A 24,053-nucleotide genomic window follows, 5' to 3' on the forward strand; every position below is an offset into this window, starting at 1 on the left:
CTTCCAAAAACCGTATGGAATTCCTTTCCTTCTGCGCCCTGCCGTGTGCCCATACAGCGGTTTACGACCACATATGGGGTGTTTCTGTAAACTACAGAATTAGGGCCATAAATATTGAGTTTTGTTTGGCTGTTAACCCTTGCTTTGTAACTGGAAAAAAAATATTAAAATGGAAAATCTGCCAAAAATGTGAAATTTTGAAATTGTGTCTCTATTTTCCATTAAATCTTGTGCAACACCTAAAGGGTTAACAAAGTTTGTAAAATCAGTTTTGAATAGCTTGAGGGGTGTAGTTTCTTAGATGGGGTCACTTTTATGGAGTTTCTACTCTAGGGGTGCATCAGGGGGGCTTCAAATGGGACATGGTGTCAAAAAACCAGTCCAGCAAAATCTGGCTTCCAAAAACCAAACCGCGCACCTTTCACTCTACGCCCTACTGTGTGCCCGTACAGTAGTTTACGGCCACATATGGGGTGTTTCTGTAAACGGCAGAGTCAGGGCAATAAAGATACAATCTTGTTTGGCTGTTAACCCTTGCTTTGTTAGTGGAAAAAATGGGTTAAAATTGAAAATTAGGCAAAAAAATGAAATTCTCAAATTTCATCCCCATTTGCCAATAACTCTTGTGCAACACCTAAAGGGTTAACGACGTATGTAAAATCAGTTTTGAATACCTTGAGGGGTGTAGTTTCTTAGATGGGGTCACTTTTAGGGAGTTTCTCCTCTTGGGGTGCATCAGGGGGCTTCAAATGGGACATGGTGTCAAAAAACCAGTCCATAAAAATCAGCCTTCCAAAAACCATATGGTGCACCTTTCACTCTACGCCCCGCTGTGTGGCCGTACAGTAGTTTACGGCCACATATGGGGTGTTTCTGTAAACGGCAGAGTCAGGGCAATAAAGATACAATCTTGTTTGGCTGTTAACCCTTGCTTTGTTAGTGGAAAAAATGGGTTAAAATTGAAAATTAGGCAAAAAAATGAAATTCTCAAATTTCATCCCCATTTGCCAATAACTCTTGTGCAACACCTAAAGGGTTAACGACGTATGTAAAATCAGTTTTGAATACCTTGAGGGGTGTAGTTTCTTAGATGGGGTCACTTTTAGGGAGTTTCTCCTCTTGGGGTGCATCAGGGGGCTTCAAATGGGACATGGTGTCAAAAAACCAGTCCATAAAAATCAGCCTTCCAAAAACCATATGGTGCACCTTTCACTCTACGCCCCGCTGTGTGGCTGTACAGTAGTTTACGGCCACATATTGGGTGTTTCTGTAAACGGCAGAGTCAGGGCAATAAAGATACAGTCTTGTTTGGCTGTTAACCCTTGGTTTGTTAGTGGAAAAAATGGGTTAAAATGAAAAATTTGACAAAAATATGAAATTCTCAAATTTCCTCCCCATTTGCCAATAACTCTTGTGCAACACCTAAAGGGTTAACAATGTATGCAAAATCAGTTTTGAATACCTTGAGGGGTGTAGTTTCTTAGATGGGGTCATTTTTGGGTGGTTTCTATTATGTAAGCCTCGCAAAGTGACTTCAGACCTGAACTGGTCGCTAAAAATTGAGTTTTTGTAAATTTCTGAAAAATTTCAAGATTTGCTTCTAAACTTCTAAGCCTTATAACATCCCCAAAAAATAAAATATCATTCCCAAAACAATTCAAGCATGAAGTAGACATATGGGGAATGTAAAGTCATCACAATTTTTGGGGGTATTACTATGTATTACAGAGGTAGAGAAACTGAAAATTTGAAATTTGCTAATTTTTCAAAATTTACGGTAAAAATTGTATTTTTTTATGCAAAAAAATTAACTTTTTTGACCCAATTTTAGCAGTGTCATGAAGTACAATATGTGACGAAAAAACAATCTCAGAACGGCCTGGGTAAGTCAAAGCGTTTTAAAGTTATGAGCACTTAAAGTGACACTGGTCAGATTTGCAAAAAATGGCCTGGTCCTTAAGGTGAAAATGAGCCTGGTCCTTAAGGTGAAAATGAGCCCGGTCCTTAAGGGGTTAAGGACACCTGTCTTAACTAGTCACCTGTATAAAAGACACCTGTCCACAGAATCAATCAATCAAGCAGACTCCAAACTCTCCAACATGGGAAAGACCAAAGAGCTGTCCAAGGATGTCAGAGACAAAATTGTAGACCTGCACAAGGCTGGAATGGGCTACAAAACCATTAGCAAGAAGCTGGGAGAGAAGGTGACAACTGTTGGTGCGATTGTTCGAAAATGGAAGGAGCACAAAATGACCATCAATCGACCTCGCTCTGGGGCTCCACGCAAGATCTCACCCCGTGGGGTGTCAATGGTTCTGAAAAAGGTGAAAAAGCATCCTAGAACTACACGGGAGGAGTTAGTTAATGACCTCAAATTAGCAGGGACCACAGTCACCAAGAAAACCATTGGAAACACATTACACCGCAATGGATTAAAATCCTGCAGGGCTCGCAAGGTCCCCCTGCTCAGGAAGGCACATGTGCAGGCCCGTCTGAAGTTTGCCAATGAACACCTGAATGATTCAGAGAGTGACTGGGAGAAGGTGCTGTGGTCTGATGAGACCAAAATAGAGCTCTTTGGCATTAACTCAACTCGCTGTGTTTGGAGGAAGAAAAATGCTGCCTATGACCCCCAAAACACCGTCCCCACCGTCAAGCATGGGGGTGGAAACATTTTGCTTTGGAGGTGTTTTTCTGCTAAGGGCACAGGACAACTTATTCGCATAAACGGGAAAATGGACGGAGCCATGTATCGTGAAATCCTGAGCGACAACCTCCTTCCCTCTGCCAGGAAACTGAAAATGGGTCGTGGATGGGTGTTCCAGCACGACAATGACCCAAAACATACAGCAAAGGCAACAAAGGAGTGGCTCAAGAAGAAGCACATTAAGGTCATGGAGTGGCCTAGTCAGTCTCCGGACCTTAATCCAATCGAAAACCTATGGAGGGAGCTCAAGCTCAGAGTTGCACAGAGACAGCCTCGAAACCTTAGGGATTTAGAGATGATCTGCAAAGAGGAGTGGACCAACATTCCTCCTAAAATGTGCGCAAACTTGGTCATCAATTACAAGAAACGTTTGACCTCTGTGCTTGCAAACAAGGGTTTTTCCACCAAGTATTAAGTCTTTTTTTGTTAGAGGGTTCAAATACTTATTTCACTCAATGAAATGCAAATCAGTTGCTATCTTTTATTTAAAGTTATTTTTTCGATTTTCCTTTTGATGTGCTATCTGCCACTGTTACAATAAACCTACCATTGAAATGATACTGTTCTGAGACTTTTCATTTCTTTGTCATTGGTCAAACTTACAAAATCAGTGAGGGGTCAAATAATTATTTCCGCCACTGTAATTTCTATTCTTTTTATGTATGTTTATGTATTTTTATCTTTATTTTTGAGACGAGTCATAATACAAAAATATCATATTGGACAGATAGATAAGATGAATTCAGCAGCAAAAGAACAAAAAATCCATCAAAACAAAAAAAAAACGCATAGAAACCACAACCTATTCGCAAAAGAATCACAAATGAACTGCAATATATGAACACGCTCGCCCAAATCCATTTCTGCTTTTTCAATTAAGAATCCAGAAGAACTGCCTGCCCCATCTGTCTCCAACTAAGGATATAAAATTCGGGAGATGATATTTCAATCGAGTGTAAAGCCATACTCCGAAACGCGTCTGGTGACTTAGACACTTGTATACCTTATACCTTATGCCGATGTGGTAAATATTTATGAAGTTATGAGGAAGCGCTTCCATAAGATAGAACTCTAAAAACCCTGCCCGCAGAGACTGACAGAGAGCACGTGGGACGCTGAAGGGGAGTTAGATCTGTACAGGCGGCATCGGACCACGAAAACACCAGGACAGGTAACGGTGATCAGTACATATGTGCCACGTGGGACGCCACTGTAGGCTCGCATTATTACCTGATCGCAACTATCAGTAAATAAGTGAAAGACTGTTCCCTTATTGTAATATCCCTGTGGGCGTCCATAGACGGGCAGCGCCTATATTGGACATAAAGTAACCTCTCCGTAACGGCATCTTACATTATAAGACCGTGACCGCATAATAATGTATTAGGACAAACCTGACATCATCTGCAATGCTACATCCATCCATAACGGAGACCTACAAAACCAAGCACCGCTCTTTTGTTATTTAAAGGAAATACAAACCTTTGTTATCCTCTTTAGGAATTGGATTGGGGGATCAGTGATTTTTATGATCGATTTTTATATTTTTTATCTGGCATAAGGACTATAAGCACACAGATTGTCTCTATCTACCAACTTCTTAACAATTACTATGTAATGTTTATGCTGGAAAACCATTATACATATCATTGACCTTTAATCATTGGTTTTTAAATCATTGATATTTGAAGTCCTAGATCCAAAGCTATAAAATTCCAGTTTCTATACAGTGCACCACGTCCAGTAACATTGTATGTCCACCTAGGTGTGTGTTTTTACATAGTTCTGTTTCCTACATAGTTGCTTTTTAGATTTGTCCTTTAATAAAACTTGAGTTCCTTTCACATTGATTCCAGGTGTTAGAGCGCCTATCTACTTCCATTTTAGTGATGTCACATGGCCTAGCTAATTGGTGGGAGTCCCGAGTGTTGGACCTCCGCCGATCTGATATTGATCACCTATCCTGAGGATAGGTAATCTATATAGATTCCTGGATAACCCCTTTAATACAAGGCACCTAGTATTGTTATTGTCCATACTGCCTCCTTCGCTAGCAGATACGTGGTGGGCAGGACAGGAGCTGCTGCGCATGCGTGCCTATTCACGCTCCTATGGTCCCAGCCACCCGAGAGGCCAGTGCTTTTTCCAATGGTGTGCAAGCACGCCCACTGCGCGGTGGCCGTAACCCCTGGAAACAAGTAGTGTATAATGTGATGGAAAAATGAAGCTCCACTAACTTCCCCCTTCCCCTTGATTGACAGGGTCAGACATCTTTCCTGGCCCTGTATTCTTGCATCTGCGCTGCTGTTCTGGGTATTGGCGCATACGCAGAGGATCTTCTGCTGCTTCCTAAGCAGCAACAATGCCTACAGCGCATGTGCTGATGACAGTGTACACCCTGAAGTCTTCGGAACGGAAGTGTCAAGCAGAGCTGCTGAGAGGATGTGCTCAGTTCTTGCATCCAAAGCCACCACCTCCACCTCAAGGTGTACGCTGACATCATTAGCACATGCGCAGGAGGTATCTGCACTTCTTAGGAATCAGTGGTGTCGTTACTGAGCAAACTGCATTTTTATTTATATACAAATTACCTAACTGGGCTGGTCGGAGCCCCAAGTTTGTTACACCCCCTTCAGCTTCTTCCCCAGGATTAACAGGACTAGACTTCTAGTGCCTGCTGCCCTCCTAGTGCCAAAACAGTGGAGACCAGTATTCTCTTGCCTGTGCTGTGCTGTATCCTCTGGTCTCACCGCTTGCACAGTGTTTCTCCTGCTGCACTCCAAGCTGCACTGATTCAAACTGAGAAGGCGCCGAGACCTTCATGTCTGCACTGTGTCTCCTTAGACCGGAAGATACAGTGCAGGCAGGAGAATACAGGTCTAGGAGAGCAGCAGGCACTAGGAGACTAACCCTGTCAATCCAGAGGAAGGGGCTGTTATAAACTGGTGCTCCAAGGTCTCTGGCTGGCCCCTTGGTGCTCCAGTTAGGTCATTTGTCATAGGTCATATCAATAAAATGCAGCTTTCTCAGTAATGGGGCCACAGACGTCATAATAAGGGTATCTGTTTTATCACCATGATCAACCCTACCAGGCTGTATGCCTGGTTTAATAGGGTGAATCATTCAGACAGTTGCTCCAAAAATGATAAATTAATTACAGGCAAGCTGCCGCAGAGAGTGCTTCAAATGGTGCTTTTAAGATAAAGAAAAGGTTCCACCTTTCTCTTGCTGCAGCAACTGCTGGACTGGAGCATTGACGTACTGTTCTTATTCATGTGACTGCTGCAGCCAGTCTTCGGCCTCAACAATGACGTGTGCAAGACTGGCACATGACCGCAGCAGTCAGGTAAATAGGAATGGAACGTCAACACGAATGAAAGTGTAGGGGATGGGTCCATGGTGCTAGAACGGTGGGACTTGCTAAAAGTTTTTTTTTTTTTGCTGGTTTGATTCATTTTTTCATCAGACTAGACACTGCTCCAATCCAGGGGTTCCCTAGACACTGCTCCAATCCAGGGGTTCCCTAGACACTGCTCCAATCCAGGGGTTCCCTAGACACTGCTCCAATCCAGGGGTTCCCTAGACACTGCTCCAATCCAGGGGCTCCCTAGACGCTGCTCCAATCCAGGGGCTCCCTAGACGCTGCTCCAATCCAGAGGCTCCCTAGACACTGCTCCAATCCAGGGGCTCCCTAGACACTGCTCCAATCCAGGGGCTCCCTAGACACTGCTCCAATCCAGGGGCTCCCTAGACACTGCTCCAATCCAGGGGCTCCCTAGACACTGCTCCAATCCAGGGGCTCCCTAGACACTGCTCCAATCCAGGGGCTCCCTAGACACTGCTCCAATCCAGGGGCTCCCTAGACACTGCTCCAATCCAGAGGCTCCCTAGACACTGCTCCAATCCAGGGGCTCCCTAGACACTGCTCCAATCCAGGGGCTCCCTAGACACTGCTCCAATCCAGGGGCTCCCTAGACACTGCTCCAATCCAGAGGCTCCCTAGACACTGCTCCAATCCAGGGGCTCCCTAGACACTGCTCCAATCCAGGGGCTCCCTAGACACTGCTCCAATCCAGGGGCTCCCTAGACACTGCTCCAATCCAGGGGCTCCCTAGACACTGCTCCAATCCAGGGGCTCCCTAGACGCTGCTCCAATCCAGGGGCTCCCTAGACGCTGCTCCAATCCAGGGGCTCCCTAGACGCTGCTCCAATCCAGGGGCTCCCTAGACGCTGCTCCAATCCAGGGGCTCCCTAGACGCTGCTCCAATCCAGGGGTTCCGGCCTCCGCTGGAGTGAAAAACGACTCCACTTCCTGAGTGCGATAGGTTTTTTTTGTAGACCCTTACGGCTGTGTTCAGGTGGAAATGTTAGTAAATTTGCCGGGGCCAATATCCTGGTCTCGGCATCTACCACTCTGAAGTGGCAAAGATGGCGTGAAAATGCCTTTGCAATAAAATATTGTCGCATGAACGTTTGAAAAGGTGCAGAAAGGAGTCTTGTGACATTTGACGCCAGAAACTGGCGTAGCAATCTTTATAGATATTCACCAATGATGGCTGTGTAGCCTAGAAGCATAAGGCCCCTTTCACAGGATTGTGACGGATTAGGTCCGGATGCGTTCAGTGAAACTCGCACCATTTTACAAGCAAGTTCAGTCAGTTTTGTCTGCGATTGCGTTCAGTTTTTTCCGCGCGAGTGCAATGCGTTTTGATGCGTTTTTCACGCGCGTGATAAAAAACGGAAAGTTTACAAACAACATCTCCTAGCAACCATCAGTGAAAAACACATCGCACTTGCTTCCGGATGCAATGCATTTTTATACTGAAGCCCCATTCACTTCTATGGGGCCTGGGCGGCGTGAAAAACGCAGAATATAGAACATGCTGCAATTTTCATGCAAAGTACAAGCGATGCGTGAAAACCAACGCTCATGTACACAGACCCATTGAAATGAATGGGTCCGGATTCAGTGCGGGTGCTATGCGTTCACTTCACACATTGCACCCGCGCGGAAAACTTGCTCGTGTGAAAGAGGCCTCTTTCACACGGGCGTCATGTTTTTTGCCCGGATAAGATGCGGGTGCGTTACGGGAAAATGCCCAATTTTTTCTGCGCGAGTGCAAAACATTGTAATGCGTTTTGCACGCGCGTGAGAAAAATCGGCATGTTTGGCACCCAAACCCGAACTTCTTCACAGAAGTTCGGGCTTGGGATCGGTGTTCTGTTATAAGGGAAAATAATAGCATTCTGAATACAGAATGCATAGTAAAACAGCGCTGGAGGGGTTAAAAAAATATATAAATTATATTAAACTCACCTTAATCCACATGTTCCCGCAGCCCGGCTTCTCTTCTGTCTTCTTTCTTCAGGACCTGGGTAAATGACCTGTGATGACGTCACTGCGCTCATCACATGGACCAGCACATGATCTTTTACCATGGTGATGGATCATGTGACGGATCATGTGATGAGCGCAGTGACGTCACCACAGGTCCTTTACCCAGGTCCTGAAGAAAGAAGACAGAAGAGAAGCCGGGCAGCGCGATCGAGTGGATTAAGGTGAGTTAAATGTTTTATTTTATTTTTTTTAACCCCTCCAGCGCTGTTTTACTATGCATTCTGTATTCAGAATGCTATTATTTTCCCTTTTATAACCATGTTATAAGGGAAAATAATAATGATCGGGTCTCCATCCCGATTGTCTCCTAGCAACCATGCGTGAAAATCGCACCACATCCGCACTTGCTTGCGGATGCTTGCGATTTTTCACTCAGCCCCATTCACTTCTATGGGGCTTGCGTTGCGTGAAAAACGCACAAAATAGAGCATGCTGCGATTTTCCCGCAACGCACAAGTGATGCGTGAAAATCACCGCTCATGTGCACAGCCCCATAGAAATGAATGGGTCCGGATTCAGTGCGAGTGCAATGCGTTCAACTCACGAATTGCACCCGCGCGGAAAACTCGCCCGTGTGAAAGGGGCTTAAGGGTGGATTACACACGTTTTTTTTCTGTGAGGATTTTTATGCTGAGAAAAGTACAGTAGCGGCAAAGTGTATGAGATTAGACACCTCTCTTGTAGCTTCTTTCTTCCATGCAGAAGCTGCCCTGCCCTGAGGATTTACATGTCAATTGTTTCGTGAAAGGCAGCATGGATTATCTGTTTTGAAATCTGCACTTGTGTGGCGGTACTCTAAGGGCCTGTTCACATGACGTTTTTTGGCACTGTTTTTCAAGCCTCTAAAAAGCCTCTGATTCATTTCAATTAGAGGCAGAACAAAAAAAAAGAAGCAGCATGCTCTATCTTGGCGCGGAATCTGCGCTGATATCCCCCTGAAATGAATGGGAGGCTGCCAAAAACGGACACAAAACCGCGCAGAAAATCGTCCTGTTTTCTAAATCCGTTGTGTGAACATACCCTAATGGAACTGAATAGGGTCACATTGCAACTGGCAAGTTGCCATGGCCTCAGAACCACCCCAAAAATCAGCACGATGGCTCTACCATCGTGCAGTATACATTATATACACACGGCTCTACCATCGTGCAGTATACATTATATACACACGGCTCTACCATCGTGCAGTATACATTATATGAAAATGGTCCCAGCAAGCGGACCGAAACGTCGCATGGGTGAATAAAGGGTCTCACTCTTTTCACTAAACGGATGTGCCGCGGTGTCTTTCTTTATCTACACTGTACACCTTGGTAAGGTGTTTCCACTGCTGGCACCCTAACTTCTTATACTGAGGAGTGCTGCCTTGAACTTTCCTTTCTATATATATATATATATATATATATATATAGATGAGAGTTCAGGGCAGCACTCCTTTTAGCAAATGTTGGGTGCCAGCGGTATCGACACTCGACCACAGTGTCAAACAACCAGAGGAATAAATACACCGCAGCACGTCCATAAGGTGAAAATGTGGGATCCTTTATTCACCCAAGCAGCGACGTTTCGGTCCGCTTGCTGGGACCATTTTCAAGCAATGCATCAAATACAATTGTGGGTGTTTATATAGTCATGTCACATTAACATACATAAGTGGTACTTAAACAAAAAGTGAGAAATAAATACAAATCAATTCATATAGGTACATCCGGACACTATATCAGAGAGACAGCACAGCCCAATGCATGTTTACATATAACTCTAATATATGGAACCATCGGTACAACAAATATATACTTATTACAGTCAAGTGATGATTTACAGTGAATAATTGTCACCTGTGTGTGCAACATCATAGGAGGGCCGGGCATGGAATCAGGCGAGCTCAAATTGCAGGTAGATACAAAGTTCCGTGATGTATCTCGTGGATACGGCGTCCCGGAAGTGGATGTGCGCATGTCCGTGACGTCACTGAAGAGGCGGTCACGTGTTCACAATAGTGTATCACATGACTCTCACGTCATAGACAACATAGATGAATGAAGCGCTTCAGCGAAAATGCAAAGTAGTATGTGAGACCTAACATAATACAGGACATAATGCCAAGGGTGCACAGCCAGGTGATGTGCTATCATACGATGCACCATCATCTGGAATGTGCAAACGGGGGGAGGGGGACAGCGGCCGCTGTTGCCCTGACAACCCCTATATTAACCCTTAGCTGCCAGAATGCATCCAAAATTAGTTAGAGTTAATAAGGGAAAAAAAGCATACAGAAGCGCATCAATATAAATACAGTAATAGATATAGTATAATTCGGGATAAGCCGCACGTATCCAGAGCATCTGACCTCCTGCTGAGCTAAGCCCTTCCATCCACAGGTCCTGTATGTGAAAAAAAATGTGAATTAAAAAATATATTATCCAAATATATTGAAATAAAAACATACCAAATTTCTCATCACTGAAGCCGGCAAGGACAAGAAAATATATGCAATCATATGAACAGCCATGGTTTATACTCCACATTTAAGCCACTCGGTTTAATAGTTTGTAATTTAAAGATCCACTCTGATTCACGTTTTTTGAGGATCTTTATACGATTGCCTCCTGTGCGTGGCAATGGGACATGGTCTATGATCATGAACTTTAGATCACTTTCCCCATGGCCCATGTCCACGAAGTGGTGTGAGACTGGCAAATCCTTCCGTTTTTTCCGTATTGAAAAACGGTGTTGGTTAAAGCGGGATTTGAAATCACATGTAGTCTCCCCTACGTACAAAAGCTTACAAGGACACCATAAAACATATATAACATAACTGGAGTCGCAAGTTAAATAGAACTTAAGAGAATATGAGACCCCAGTTTTCGGATGAGTAAAATCTCGTCCCTTCACCATGTACTTACAGTTTACACAGTGAAGGCACGGGTAGCTGCCACACTTTTTAGGAGCGAGAAATAACTGATGTGTACCCTTTTGTGTACCTATGTCATTTTTGACTAGTTTATCCTTAAGGTTACTAGCTCTTTTGTATGACAGTATAGGTCTGTTGCGAAATTCAGGAATATTCTTGTGTTCAGTGCCTAAAATAGGCCAGTGTTTATTAATGATTTTACCTACTTGGGTACTGACTTCACAAAAGGTAGATACAAAGGGTATTTTTTGAGATTGGTCCCTCTTGGTGCCCTGGAATAAATCCCTTCTCTCTCTCTGGTTGATCCGGCTCAATTGTTGTCGTAAGACAGATGCTGGATAATGTCTCTGTTTGAAAGATTGTGTCATTTTTTCTAGAGTACTGTCAAGTGTAGATGTATCGCTGACTATCCTCTTAACTCTAGTAAACTGGCTATACGGCAATGACCGGCTCTGACCGGCAATATACACGGCTCTACCATCGTGCAGTATACATTATATACACTGCTCTACCATCGTGCAGTATACATTATATATACAATGCTCTACCATCGTGCAGTATACATTATATATACACTGCTCTACCATCGTGCAGTATACATTATATACACACGGCTCTACCATCGTGCAGTATACATTATATACACACGGCTCTACCATCGTGCAGTATACATTATATACACACGGCTCTACCATCGTGCAGTATACATTATATATACACGTCTCTACCATCGTGCAGTATACATTATATACACAGCTCTACCATCGTGCAGTATACATTATATATACACTGCTCTACCATCGTGCAGTATACATTATATATACACGGCTCTACCATCGTGCAGTATACATTATATATACACGGCTCTACCATCGTGCAGTATACATTATATATACACTGCTCTACCATCGTGCAGTATACATTATATATACACGGCTCTACCATCGTGCAGTATACATTATATATACACGTCTCTACCATCGTGCAGTATACATTATATATACACGTCTCTACCATCGTGCAGTATACATTATATATACACAGCTCTACCATCGTGCAGTATACATTATATACACGGCTCTACCATCGTGCAGTATACATTATATATACACTGCTCTACCATCGTGCAGTATACATTATATATACCCGGCTCTACCATCGTGCAGTATACATTATATATACCCGGCTCTACCATCGTGCAGTATACATTATATATACCCGGCTCTACCATCGTGCAGTATACATTATATATACCCGGCTCTACCATCGTGCAGTATACATTATATATACCCGGCTCTACCATCGTGCAGTATACATTATATATACCCGGCTCTACCATCGTGCAGTATACATTATATATACCCGGCTCTACCATCGTGCAGTATACATTATATATACACTGCTCTACCATCGTGCAGTATACATTATATACACACGGCTCTACCATCGTGCAGTATACATTATATATACAATGCTCTACCATCGTGCAGTATACATTATATATACACGGCTCTACCATCGTGCAGTATACATTATATATACCCGGCTCTACCATCGTGCAGTATACATTATATACACACGGCTCTACCATCGTGCAGTATACATTATATACACACGGCTCTACCATCGTGCAGTATACATTATATATACACGGCTCTACCATCTTCCATGTTCACACAGCTGACAGGAGAGGCGGCTCTGAGGACCTGGTAACCAGGCAGCCTCGCCATGTGATTGGGCAGCTGGAGGTCACGGAGGAGGAGGAGGCGGGGCTTGTGCGGGAGCGAGAACACAACAACAGCCCGCACACTGCGCTCCTGATGTGCACATTCTAGCCCCGCATCAGCCCAGGGATGAGAAAGAGAGCCGAGCCTGCGGCCCGGGAGCATGACGGCTTCGGTGCTGCCCCCCTGGACCGGGAGTGCCGCCTGAAGAACCTGCGGATACCGGGGAGCAACGCGACCAAGGGGCGCTATCCACAGGACTCGGACAGCAAGGGCATGAAGAGGCTCGGCAGGTACGGAGGGCGCCCCCGTGTGGACGTGCGGACTGCAGCCGGCATCTGTGTCACCTGCAGTGCATGCGTCGTGTCTGAGGGAAATGTCGCACACCGCCCCGCAGTGATGTACTTGAAAATGTCTCGCAGTGTCAGGCGCTTCTAATGAGTCCCAACCACAGGAAGGACGCCCCCTGTAGTGCGGGTTACTTCACTTCTGACACTTTCTCTGCACGAGCCCCTAACTCTTGCCTTTTTGCAGCAGACAAGTGTATGTGTTTTTTATTATTTTTTTATTTGTTTTTAATTGTAATTGATATGTCCCTTAAATCCTCTAAGAGCCCGCATCCGATATGTGAGTGGAGCGGATCCGCAGCAGATGAAAGAGAAGTCTGAGGGTCCGGCTCAGAGTCCTGCTGCAGATCTTCTAGTGAACGCTCAGGTCTGATGTGTGTGAACATACCCCTACGTTCTATGCAGTTGCTGTCATTTCTGCAGACAGGGGGAGCCTTGGGCTAGGGCTACGCAGTGACGCGCGGCTCGGAAAAATTGCGCAGCATTTCTTATAATGATAGTCAATGGTGTCGCACTGCGACTAGCTGCGACATGACGGTTGCAAAAAATACATCCAAGTTGGATTTTTGTGCGACCCCATTGACTGGCCTTATAAAAAAAATGTTGCGCTACACGTCACAGTGTAGTTGTACCGGATTTGTAGCGTGACTTATTGTTGTGCAGCACATGTCGCTGTGCATGAATGTAATAAGGCCGGGGAGTAGAACCCCCATTCTCAGTATCTGGGGGGGGGGGGGGTCCCACCGATCAGATTGTTATTTCCTGTGGATAGAGAACCTTAATTGGGTTTTGTCACTTCAGCAAATGGCACTTACTAATGTATTGTGATTATCCATATTGCCTCCTTTGCTGGCTGGAGTCATTTTTCCATCACATTATACACTTCTTATTTCCATGGTTACGACCACCCTGCAATCCATCACTGGTGGTCGTGCTTGCACACTATAGGATTAAGCGCCGGCCTCTCTGGCGGCCAGGACCGTGCAGAAGCCCCCATCCTGGCCGCCTGGGATCTGCGCTGTAACCCCTGAGAAACTAGTAGTTTTGCCGACGTGAGACAGACCCTTTAATCTTCTGATCTGTCTCAGGGTGGAATAGTGACAGTTCAATATTTGACGCCCAGCTGTTTGAAGAGCTGCTGCGCTACGGTCCCTTCCTAGGCCGGTGAGATCACGTTCATTGGTCACATGGCCTGGACGCAGGTCAGTCCCATTCAAGTGAATGGAGTTGAGCTGCAATACCAAACATGACCACTATACACTGTAGGGCGCTGTGCTTGGTGAGCTGTGGGGGGGGGGGGGGGTCCTCTGTTCCCCCCCCCCCCCCCCCCCCCCCCGCCTCTTGAAACAGCTGAAAGGTGGGGGTGTCAGACCCCCACTGTTCAAATACTGATAACCTATCCTGAGCATACGCCAGAAAACCCCTTTAAGAAGGCCATACATTGTCAGTAGCTAGTGGTATGTATATAGGTGTCTTTATTGGGGACCCAGTTTTTCCTGCTCCTGTGTCCCTTTAGTTGTTCACCTTCTCTGCAGACGACCCACGGTAGGAATCCTATCTGACGCACGCTGCTGTTGCTCCATTGGGACCCAGTGACATGTTGCATGGGTGAAGCAACAGTCACATGACCTGACATCAAACAGTATATTGTCGCAGGGAGACCGTGGAGATTAGGTAAATATGATTCCCACCGTGAGTCCAGCCACCCTCAGAAAAGGTGAACGACCCCTTTAAGAAATCTTATCCACAATCTGTGAAAATAATATCACAGCGTAATGCATAGGGCCAAATCCACTGCGAGAAATCCTCCCCGTGCAGCCGTACCCTGGATGAGGTTAGTGTCGCGGGCAGGTTCTTCATTTCCCTCGTCTCCTCCGTGTGCTGCAGTAAATGAGCTGAGACTGCAGAATCCCCGTGTCCTGACGCTGCAGAAGGGATTACTGCGCCTCTGAGTCATCGAAAAACTTCCCTTTTCTAGTTTGCGGACCCCCATCGCTATATACAGGGGGGTCTGTGCTGGACCAGACCCTTCTATGTGTAGCCAGCATCGCCACTATTATCTTCTACCGTCTAACTCCTTTATATCACCCCCTGCTGTAAATTCCAAGATTTCTACAACCATTTTGCTGGTTTCATCTTTAACCCTTTCAGCTGCTGGCCCACGTGGTGGATTACGTGGATCACCGCAGCGTAATACGGTACCAGCAAAGTGAGGGACATTTTTCAGACCTCACGTACAACTTGCCGTTTCCTTTCATGCAGAAAGTGACCCGCCGTGTGGATTTTGAAGTCCGCAACGTGTCATTAGTTTCCGTGGATTTTGCTCCTTGCGTTGTAAAGGGTGGGATGAGTGCAGAAGCGCAGAGAATCTGCACGGAAGCTCTGCTTGTAAATTTCACCGGTGTGCAGGGAGCCAGGGGTTCGCACCCCAGCCTGGAATACCTGCGGAGAAATCCATCGTGGTTTGTGCCTCATTCACATGTCAGTGATTCACGGACAGCATACGTACCCGTTCATTTTAATGTGTGCGTTCACACGTCCGTGTTTTAGCACGGAAGAACGCTCTATTTTGTCTATCATAACGATTATAGTCTATGGGTCCGTGAAAAGCATGGATGAAACACAGATCTTTAGAAGGAAATACTGTGAAGCGCGGAGGGCAAAAAAAACGGACACACAGACCAAACACGGATCCTTCAGACATCTTCACGGATGATTCAGCGACCATGTTATCACGGATTTTACCCCGGATGTGTGAATGAGGCATTTCTCCCCACCACTCCTTTCCGGCTTCCTGCTTCTCTTCACCGGTCTTTATCTGTCAGCTTCCGTACGGACGAAATCGCGTGTGCCACTGCAGCCAGCGACTGGCCTCTGTGGTGATGTGTCCCCAAGCAGCACGGAACCCGTGCTGTGCCCCCCTTCAGACAGCTGATTGGCAGGAGCTGGACCCCTGCTGATCTGACCTTGATGACCTAATAGCTCATCAATATCAGAAAAACAGGCAACCCCTTTAATTCCATGGTTCGGTGCGATAATAGCGCGTTTCTTGGAAAAAAAAAAGGGGGGCTTTTGTCGCAGCCTCGAAGAGCCATGACAGTTTTATTTTTCTGTCAGCCTAGCCGTGTGTGTGTTGTTTATTTATTTTTTTATGTTTTACTGCTTTTGCACAAAAAAAAAGTATGATGCCCCCAACTTTGTGTTTCCATTAATGTAGCCGTATGTGGGCTTTTGCAGGATGAGATACCATTTGGGGGTATATGGGAGTCATTTTTATATATTTTTTTTTTTGGAGGTGGGAGCAATTCCGCTGTTACTTTTTGCTGTTTCGCTTTTTATTTTATTTATTTTTTCTTGCTTTCATTATACAGGTCATGTTAGGCTACTTTCACACTTGCGTTTTTCTTTTCTGGCATAGAGTCCAGTCACAGGAGCTCTATACCGGAAAAGAACTGATCAGTTTTATCCCCATGCATTCTGAATGGAGAGTTAGGCTGCGTTCACACGGGCGAGTATTCCGCGCGGGTGCAATCTGGTAGGTGAACGTATTGCACCCGCACTGAATCCTGACCCATTCATTTCTATGGGGCTGTTCAGATGAGCGGTGATTTTCACGCGTCACTTGTGCGTTGCGTGAAAATCCCAGCATGCTCTATATTCTGCGTTTTTCACGCAACGCAGGCCCCATAGAAGTGAATGGGGTTGCATGAAAATCGCAAGCATCCGCAAGCAAGTGCGGATGCGGTGCGATTTTCACGCATGGTTGCTAGGTGACAGTCTATTCACTGTATTATTTTCCCTTATAACATGGTTATAAGGGAAAATAATAGCATTCTGAAAACAGAATGCATAGTAAGTGATCAGTTGAGGGTTAAAAAAAATAAAAAAAATTAACTCACCTTCTCCGTTTGTTCGCGTAAGTCCCGGTCTCTTCTTTACTTCTCAAAAGATGAACTATGGGCTAAAGGACCTTTGGTGACGTAAGATCACATGCTCCAATCACATGGTCCATCACCGCGGTGATGGACCATGTGATTGGAGCATGTGATCTGACGTCACCAAAGGTCCTTTAGCCCATAGTTTATCTTTTAAAGAACTAAAGACCGGGAGAACTACGCGAACAACAGGAGAAGGTGAGTTAATTTTTTTTATTTTTTTTAACCCTCAACTGATCACCTACTATGCATTCTGTTTTCAGAATGCTATTATTTTCCCTTATAACCATGTTCTAAGGGAAAATAATAACATCTACACAACACCGAACCCAAACCTGAACTTCTGTGAAGAAGTTCGGGTCTGGGTACCACAGTCGGTTTTTTATCACGCACGTGCAAAACACATTGCACACGCACGATAAAAACTGAACATCGGAACGCAATCGCAGTCAAAACTGACTGCAATTGCATTCCTACTCGCGCGGGTTTGCCGCAACACACCGGGACGCATCCGGAACTAATCCGGACACGCTCGTGTGAACCCAGCCTTAGGCTAGTTTCACACTTGCAGCAGGACGGATCCGACATGCTGTTCACCATGTCGGATCCGTCCTGCGGCTATTTCGCCGTGCCGCCACTCCGTCCTCATTGACTATAATGGGGACGGGGGCGGAGCTCCGGCGCAGCACGGCTGTGCACGGCGAAAGCCGCCAAACTAAAAAAACCTGACATGCAGTAATTTTAGTCCGGCGGCCTTTCGCTGTGCACCGCCGTGCTGCGCCGGAGCTCCGCCCCCGTCCGCATTATAGTCAATGGGGACGGAGCGGGGGCACGGCGAAATAGCCGCAGGACGGATCCGACATGGTGAACAGAATGTCGGATCCGTCCTGCCGCAAGTGTGAAAGTACCCTAATCCGTTTAGTTTGCATCAGGATGTCTTCAGTTCAGTCGTTTTGACTGATCAGGCAAAAGAGAAAACCACAGCATGCTTCGGTTTTCTCTCTGGCGAAAAAAACTGAAGACTTGCCTGAATGCCGGATCCGGCATTTTTTCCCATAGGAATTTATTAGCGCCAGATCCGGCATTCAGAATACCGGAATGCCGGATCCGTCCTTCCGGCCTGCGCATGCGCAGACCGATAAAAATGTGAAAAAATGTACAAGACGGATCCGTCTGTCCGCATGACAAGCGGAGAGACGGATCCGTCCTTGCAATGCATTTGTGAGACGGATCCGCATCCGGATCCGTCTCACAAATGCTTTCAGTCAGCGGCGGATCCGGCGGGCAGTTCCGACGACAACTGCCCGCCGGATCACACTGCCGCAAGTGTGAAAATAGCCTTACACTTTTGCAAATTAAAACCACTTTTAAAAAATAAAAAAAAAAGACGTCATGGAGACTTAAGGGGTTAATAATGCTCAGTAGGAAGTACATTATTCCTCAAACCTCAGCTGCTGCAGAAGCTCATTTAGCAGAGGGAAGAAGCGTCATGTCATTGCTGGTCGAGCAGAAGTTGGCATTACCAGCCATAGTGTTTACCCCAATGTTGCACCAACCACAGTGCACCCAGCCAGATCTGTCTGCCAATCTCTTCTTAATAACATTGAAGGATTTAACCCCTGGGGGTATGAGGACAGAAAGTCATCTCCACTTTTGGTTTATAGTTTTTGTGTGTGGTTTAGGATGTACAGTAAGGGCTGCATTACACCAACAGATATCTGACCAATATCTGTCCAACCAGACCAATAGTTGGCGTGTATAAGAAAAGATCTGTGTGTGTAATTGGTCAGATCATCTGTTGGTGTAATCCAGGCCTTCTATGTGTGGGGGGTTCTATGTTTGGGAGGAAGCAGATAGCAGGGTGTGAACACAGGCATGCATTCTCTCAGGGAGCACGGGTGCTACCAGCATGTATTCTGTGTGCACCGGGGGCCACGTTCTGTACCGTGCCTACTGGGGTTTACTTGTCGCCACTCACAGGGACGGGGTTATTCTTGTCATAAATGTAAAAAGTGATTGAAATACTTTACGACAAATATCTCTAAGGCTGGGTTGTCTTCACATTTTTTATATATGTTTAGTGTACATGCTGCGTAGGCTCCAGACGTGCCCGCTAAATGTGCCCCTCTGCAGCAAAGTCTCCCCCATTTTTCAGTAAACCATGCCCCCTTGTTGAGCTAGGTGCAGGCTCATGTGAACCGGGAGAGGAAGGTGTAATTACACTGCACGGCCACTAGAAGGGAGACTGCTTGCAGGTAAGCATTGAAGAGGGCACTGCACTTGCACGAGCGCCGAGGCCTATTCAGCTATCTGATTGGCGGGGGTCCTGGGCGTCAGACCTCTGCCAGTCTGATATTGATGAGCTTTCCCGAGGATAGGTCCTCAGTATCCTGACCCTGCACAACCCCTTTAAAACAGTAAAAGCAGTAAACCCCTCCAGTGCTGCGCTCTTATGCACCCGGCTGGGCTTTGTTGATAGGACTGCTATGGTGACATGCCCTGAGGGAAGGGTGCTGGCCTACGTCGGGACTCTGCTGCGTTTTAGAAGCAGCAGAAAAACGCACCAGAAGAAAGCATTAGTCTCAGACGAAGCCAACCAGCAGGTGGTATAGAGCTTGGCAAAAGTTTTTGTCCATGTATCAAAATCTATGCCACACCCAAAAAGTAGCACAACTGCAACATGTGGCAGCACCCGTATACCGCACAAGACCGTTGCAGCCTTGAGCTTTATATTGCTAAAGCTTGTGATTGGCGGTATATGGGTTGTCATCACTGCAGCCAAAAACGTGGTGTGGAGGAGAATAAGTTCCTTTACTGTTTCAACTCTTTCCCTGTCTTATAACATTATTAACGCTGGCCACCCCCTTTAGGATAATTACGAAACTTACAAGTCCCCCCCCCATGAACGCCTTCTTGGGCTGCAGGTACATGATGCATTCTTGGATCCGTCAGCTGTACCTGATTCTCATTTACCCCGAATACACATTACGTTGTTGGTGGTTCCCCCAAAAGAAGTACGGTTGGTCCAGTGTGAATGACGACAAGCACTCATAGTGGTAATTGGTTAATGAAAATGGTCCAAAATGCACATCAAATACGAATGTATGCTCTTAGGACCCCGTCACACGCACATTTAATGTGGTGTTTTTTTTACCACTAAAATAAAAAGCCATAAAAAAAAAACACTTTTTTTGTTTTGCATTCTTAGGGCTCATGCACATGACCGTTTCCTGGCCATGCCCGTATTGCGGCCACGTGCACACCGTATCACTTGAATGGGTCCGCAATCTGGAAGGAGCAGAGTTCTTCCATGGGGTTTCTCTCCGTGCAGCCGCACCGCAAAAAAACAGTTCAAGCTGACTGGGTCTGGATCCGTCTGCGGCTACGGCACTGATGGCAAATTGCAGTCCCCAATGCGCATTCGTGTGCATGAGCCCTTATGGCATTTTCTTTTTCCCAGCCATTTTTTTTTCTATACAGAAGGGGATGGAAAAAATGCTATTGCTTCAACAAAAATATACCCACAGACACCAAAACCACCTTGGTTGACATTTTCATTTGCATATGGATAGACGCACAGATTTCTCTGCAGCCGTTTATCATACAGACAAAAGAAAGGCATAGTTTTAATCGGCATGATAAGCCCTACCAGCCAGTATGTCTGGTTTAACAGGGTTGATCCTGGTGACAGAGCCTCTTAAAATTTAGGGAATGCAGGTTCCACATGCAAGAAGTTTACATGCCACAAGTCTGGTGAAGGCAGCCGCAGAGCCTGAACAGAGAGGTGGGCACCAGGTAAATATAATTCTCTTCATAAGTCCCACATGCAGTGGATATGGCAGAGCACCCTGAATGCTGACAAGAAGGGTGTGTTACATCTGTAGGCAAAGAAGAGTTACCATATTTTTCGCCCTATAAGACGCACCTAGGTTTTAGAGGAACACAATAAGAAGAAAAAAAATTATTACACCTCAGGTCAGACCCCCAATGTTAATCAGACCTCAGCTGACAGCCCCAATCAGACCCCCAATGTTAATAAGACCTCAAATCAGACCTCAGCTCAGATCCCAATGTAAATGATCCACAATCAGACCTCTGATAAGAGCCCCATGCCTCTCATCAGCCCCTATACCTCTCATCACCCCCATATCAGCCCCCATGCCTCTCATCAGCCCCTATACCTCTCATCACCCCCATATCAGCCCCCATGCCTCTCATCAGCCCTTAAGCCTTATGCAGACGTCCGTGGAACGCGGTCCGTGAGATACCGGACTGGCATCGTGCTGAGTGCAGTGGCGCACGGCGTCATTGGTTTCTATGACGCCGTGCGCTTTGTGGCGCCGCCGCAGTACAGTAATACACTCGTATGATCTATAAAAGTGTATTACTGTACTGCGGCGGTGGCACAAGCGCACAGCGTCTTAGCAACCAATCACGCCGTGCACTCAGCAGGATGCCAGTCCAGTATCTCACGGACTGTGTTCCACGGACGTCTTCATGAGGCTTTATGCCTCTTATCAGCCCCCATAATCAGCCCTTATGCCTCTCATCAGGCCCCGTAATCAGCCCTTATGCCTCTCGTCACCATTATACCTCTCAACCCCCATTATCACCCATTATGCCTCTCAGCCCCCATTATGCCTCTCATAAGCCATTATGCCCCCAGCAGCCTCATGTTTTATAAAATAAAAAAACACTTGCCTCTCCTGCTCCTGGACGCCGTCGATCCTCACCTACATCGCGATCCTCTTCCTCCTGCTGCTGGCTGTGCTGTGATCTGACGCGCACAGCTTGAGGTCACAGCGCGCCCTCACGCTGTGCGCAGCCTTTACAGCCGACAGCCGAGGACCAGGAAGCGGTGAGTACAGAGCCTTCACCGCTTCCTGGTCCTCCGGTACTAATGAGCGCTTCCATAATGGAAGCGCTCATTAGTATTTGCCCCATAAGATGCAGGGGCATTTTTACCCCACTTTGGGGGGGGGGGGGGGGGAACACGTCTTATGAGGTGAAAAAAACGGTAGGGCTCTTGCACAAGACCGTTTGCGGCTCGGGTGCGGACCCTTTCACTTAAACGGGGCCGCAAAAAGATGCGGACAGCACTCTATGCGGTCTGCATCTGTTTCTCCGTTCCGTGGCCCCGCAAAAATGATAGATCACGTTTTATTCTTGTCCGTTTTGCGGACAAGAATAGGCATTTCTATAATGGGCCGTCTGTTCCGTTCCGCAAATTGCAGAAGGCACATGGGCGGCATCCGTGAGAACTTGAGCTCCTTCTCCCTGGCCAAGAGCAGGACGCTCTGATTTGATGCGCTCGCAGCCAGGGAGAAGATAACCGCGCCCAGGAGAACTTCAAGTCCACGCCTAGTATAACCAAGTCGCCTCATTAGCATATGAGGCGCCAAAAGATACGGGAACCATAGCGGACGAATGGGCGGTTCTTTAGAAAAAAAAAGACATCACTGGGGGACGCACTATAAGGTAGTATAATAATTAGATTATAGAAATCCAGGTGAAAGGTCCTCTTTAAGAACAGCTCGGGTAAGATGGCCGCCCCCATAATCATGTTCAGGAAAAATAGAAGAGATAAATCTGCAATCAGAAAATAAAAACGGATTAGAAAAAAGGATGCGTTTTATTATCTGGTTTTAACTGGCAGATAAAAGTTTTTGTGACCCATTTCCTTTAAGTTTATATTAGACTCGCAGCAGGAAGGAAACCGTCCATCCCGGCAATTCCCTGCTTGTTAGTGGAGGAGGCCGCTGCTATGACATTAGTGATAGCTAATGCCATTTCTCGTCCCCATACTGAATAACTGTTTTCCGCCAGCAGATCGTGATTAAACGGTGTGATCTGCCGCCGCCAAACAAAGATTTTTTAATCTGCTGAAAGATTCCAGTTGGCCCATTAACAAGTGTTTGCTTGTTCATCAGTCAATCAGCCGCAGTATTACACCGCCAGATGATTGCCAACAAGCGTTCCTGTGAACGCTTGTTGGCGATGATTTGCACGATTATCTGATCGTCTAATATAAGCTTAAGGTGACCTCTGTCCAGCCTATTGTCCTTATGTGATCAGTTCAGAATTTACTAACTTTTCTGGTTGGTCTGAAAATACTGATAAATAGGTGTGTGTCTAAATATATATATATTGCAGGGTATATATGTTTATTTAATATATATATCAGCTGTTAGAAGAGGCCGGGCGCTCAGTTAGCACTGTGGCCTCTTTCTAGGACAGTCACTGTACATCAGTCAAATGGCCTAGTCGCAGCTCAGCCTCATTCAAGTCAATGGGGCTGAGCTGCAGTACCAAGCACAGCCACTATACTATGTACGGCTCTGTGCTTGTAAAGCTGACGGGAAGCCACAGAGCTCCAGTCAGCGTGGGGGTAGCGGGACTCTGATCCCCTGCCGATGTGATAATGATGCAGATAATGGCCAATAGGATAGAGAAAGGCGCTCATAGGGTAAGTAAATTCAGCAAATCAGATTTCTAATAAAATAAATGGTTTGCTCACCTATTGCGGTTGCATCAATTAGATGCAACTGCAATGGAGATCGAGTGTAGATAAGTGACGGTTGGTGCAGCCCAGATTCGTCCGATCGCCTTGGGCAGGAGCCACCCTGCCACTTGGGTAACGGTAGGAAGGTCCAGCGTCCTTTTCTTCCTGATGTGATAATGATGACCTTTCCTGAGGAAAGGTCATCATTATCTTTTCCAGGATAACCCCTTTAACTGGGTTCTATCTGTTTACTACAGAGCTGCTCTGTCTGCAGAGAAATGGGAGTTGTAACCCACTTGCACTCCCATTTAGGGGTGAGCGAATCGCGCTTCGGGTTCCAAGATCTGAAGTCGATTGTTCCCCAACTTCGTTTTAATGCTGTACAGAGGCAAAATTTGTTAAGTTCGAAGTCGCGCGAGACTTTGGTAAATAACTTTCGGCCTTCGATTCTACAAGTTTAAAAACAGGAATCCGAAGTCAGCTTTAGTACCGAAGCTGACTTCGAATTCCTGTTTTTAAAATGTTT

The 24,053-nt window shown here is 46.1% G+C and overlaps 1 protein-coding gene across 3 annotated transcripts in view; it reads left to right on the forward strand.

Moving 5' to 3' along the window:
• ABHD12 (abhydrolase domain containing 12, lysophospholipase) overlaps positions 1–24,053 on the forward strand; it is a 112,515-nt gene that overhangs the window by 28,191 nt on the left and 60,271 nt on the right. Inside the window, exon 1 of one of the 3 annotated variants that reach the window (XM_040429646.1) lies at positions 12,794–13,036. The exons of the other annotated variants lie outside the window; for them this stretch is intronic. Within the exon in view, the coding sequence (XP_040285580.1) occupies positions 12,873–13,036 (164 nt within the window). The 5' untranslated portion in view covers positions 12,794–12,872. Of the gene's footprint in view, positions 1–12,793; positions 13,037–24,053 lie in introns of those variants that run through there. 3 annotated transcript variants of the gene reach the window in all.

This window comes from Bufo bufo, chromosome 4 (assembly GCF_905171765.1).
Source record: "Bufo bufo chromosome 4, aBufBuf1.1, whole genome shotgun sequence".
NCBI lineage: Eukaryota > Metazoa > Chordata > Amphibia > Anura > Bufonidae > Bufo > Bufo bufo.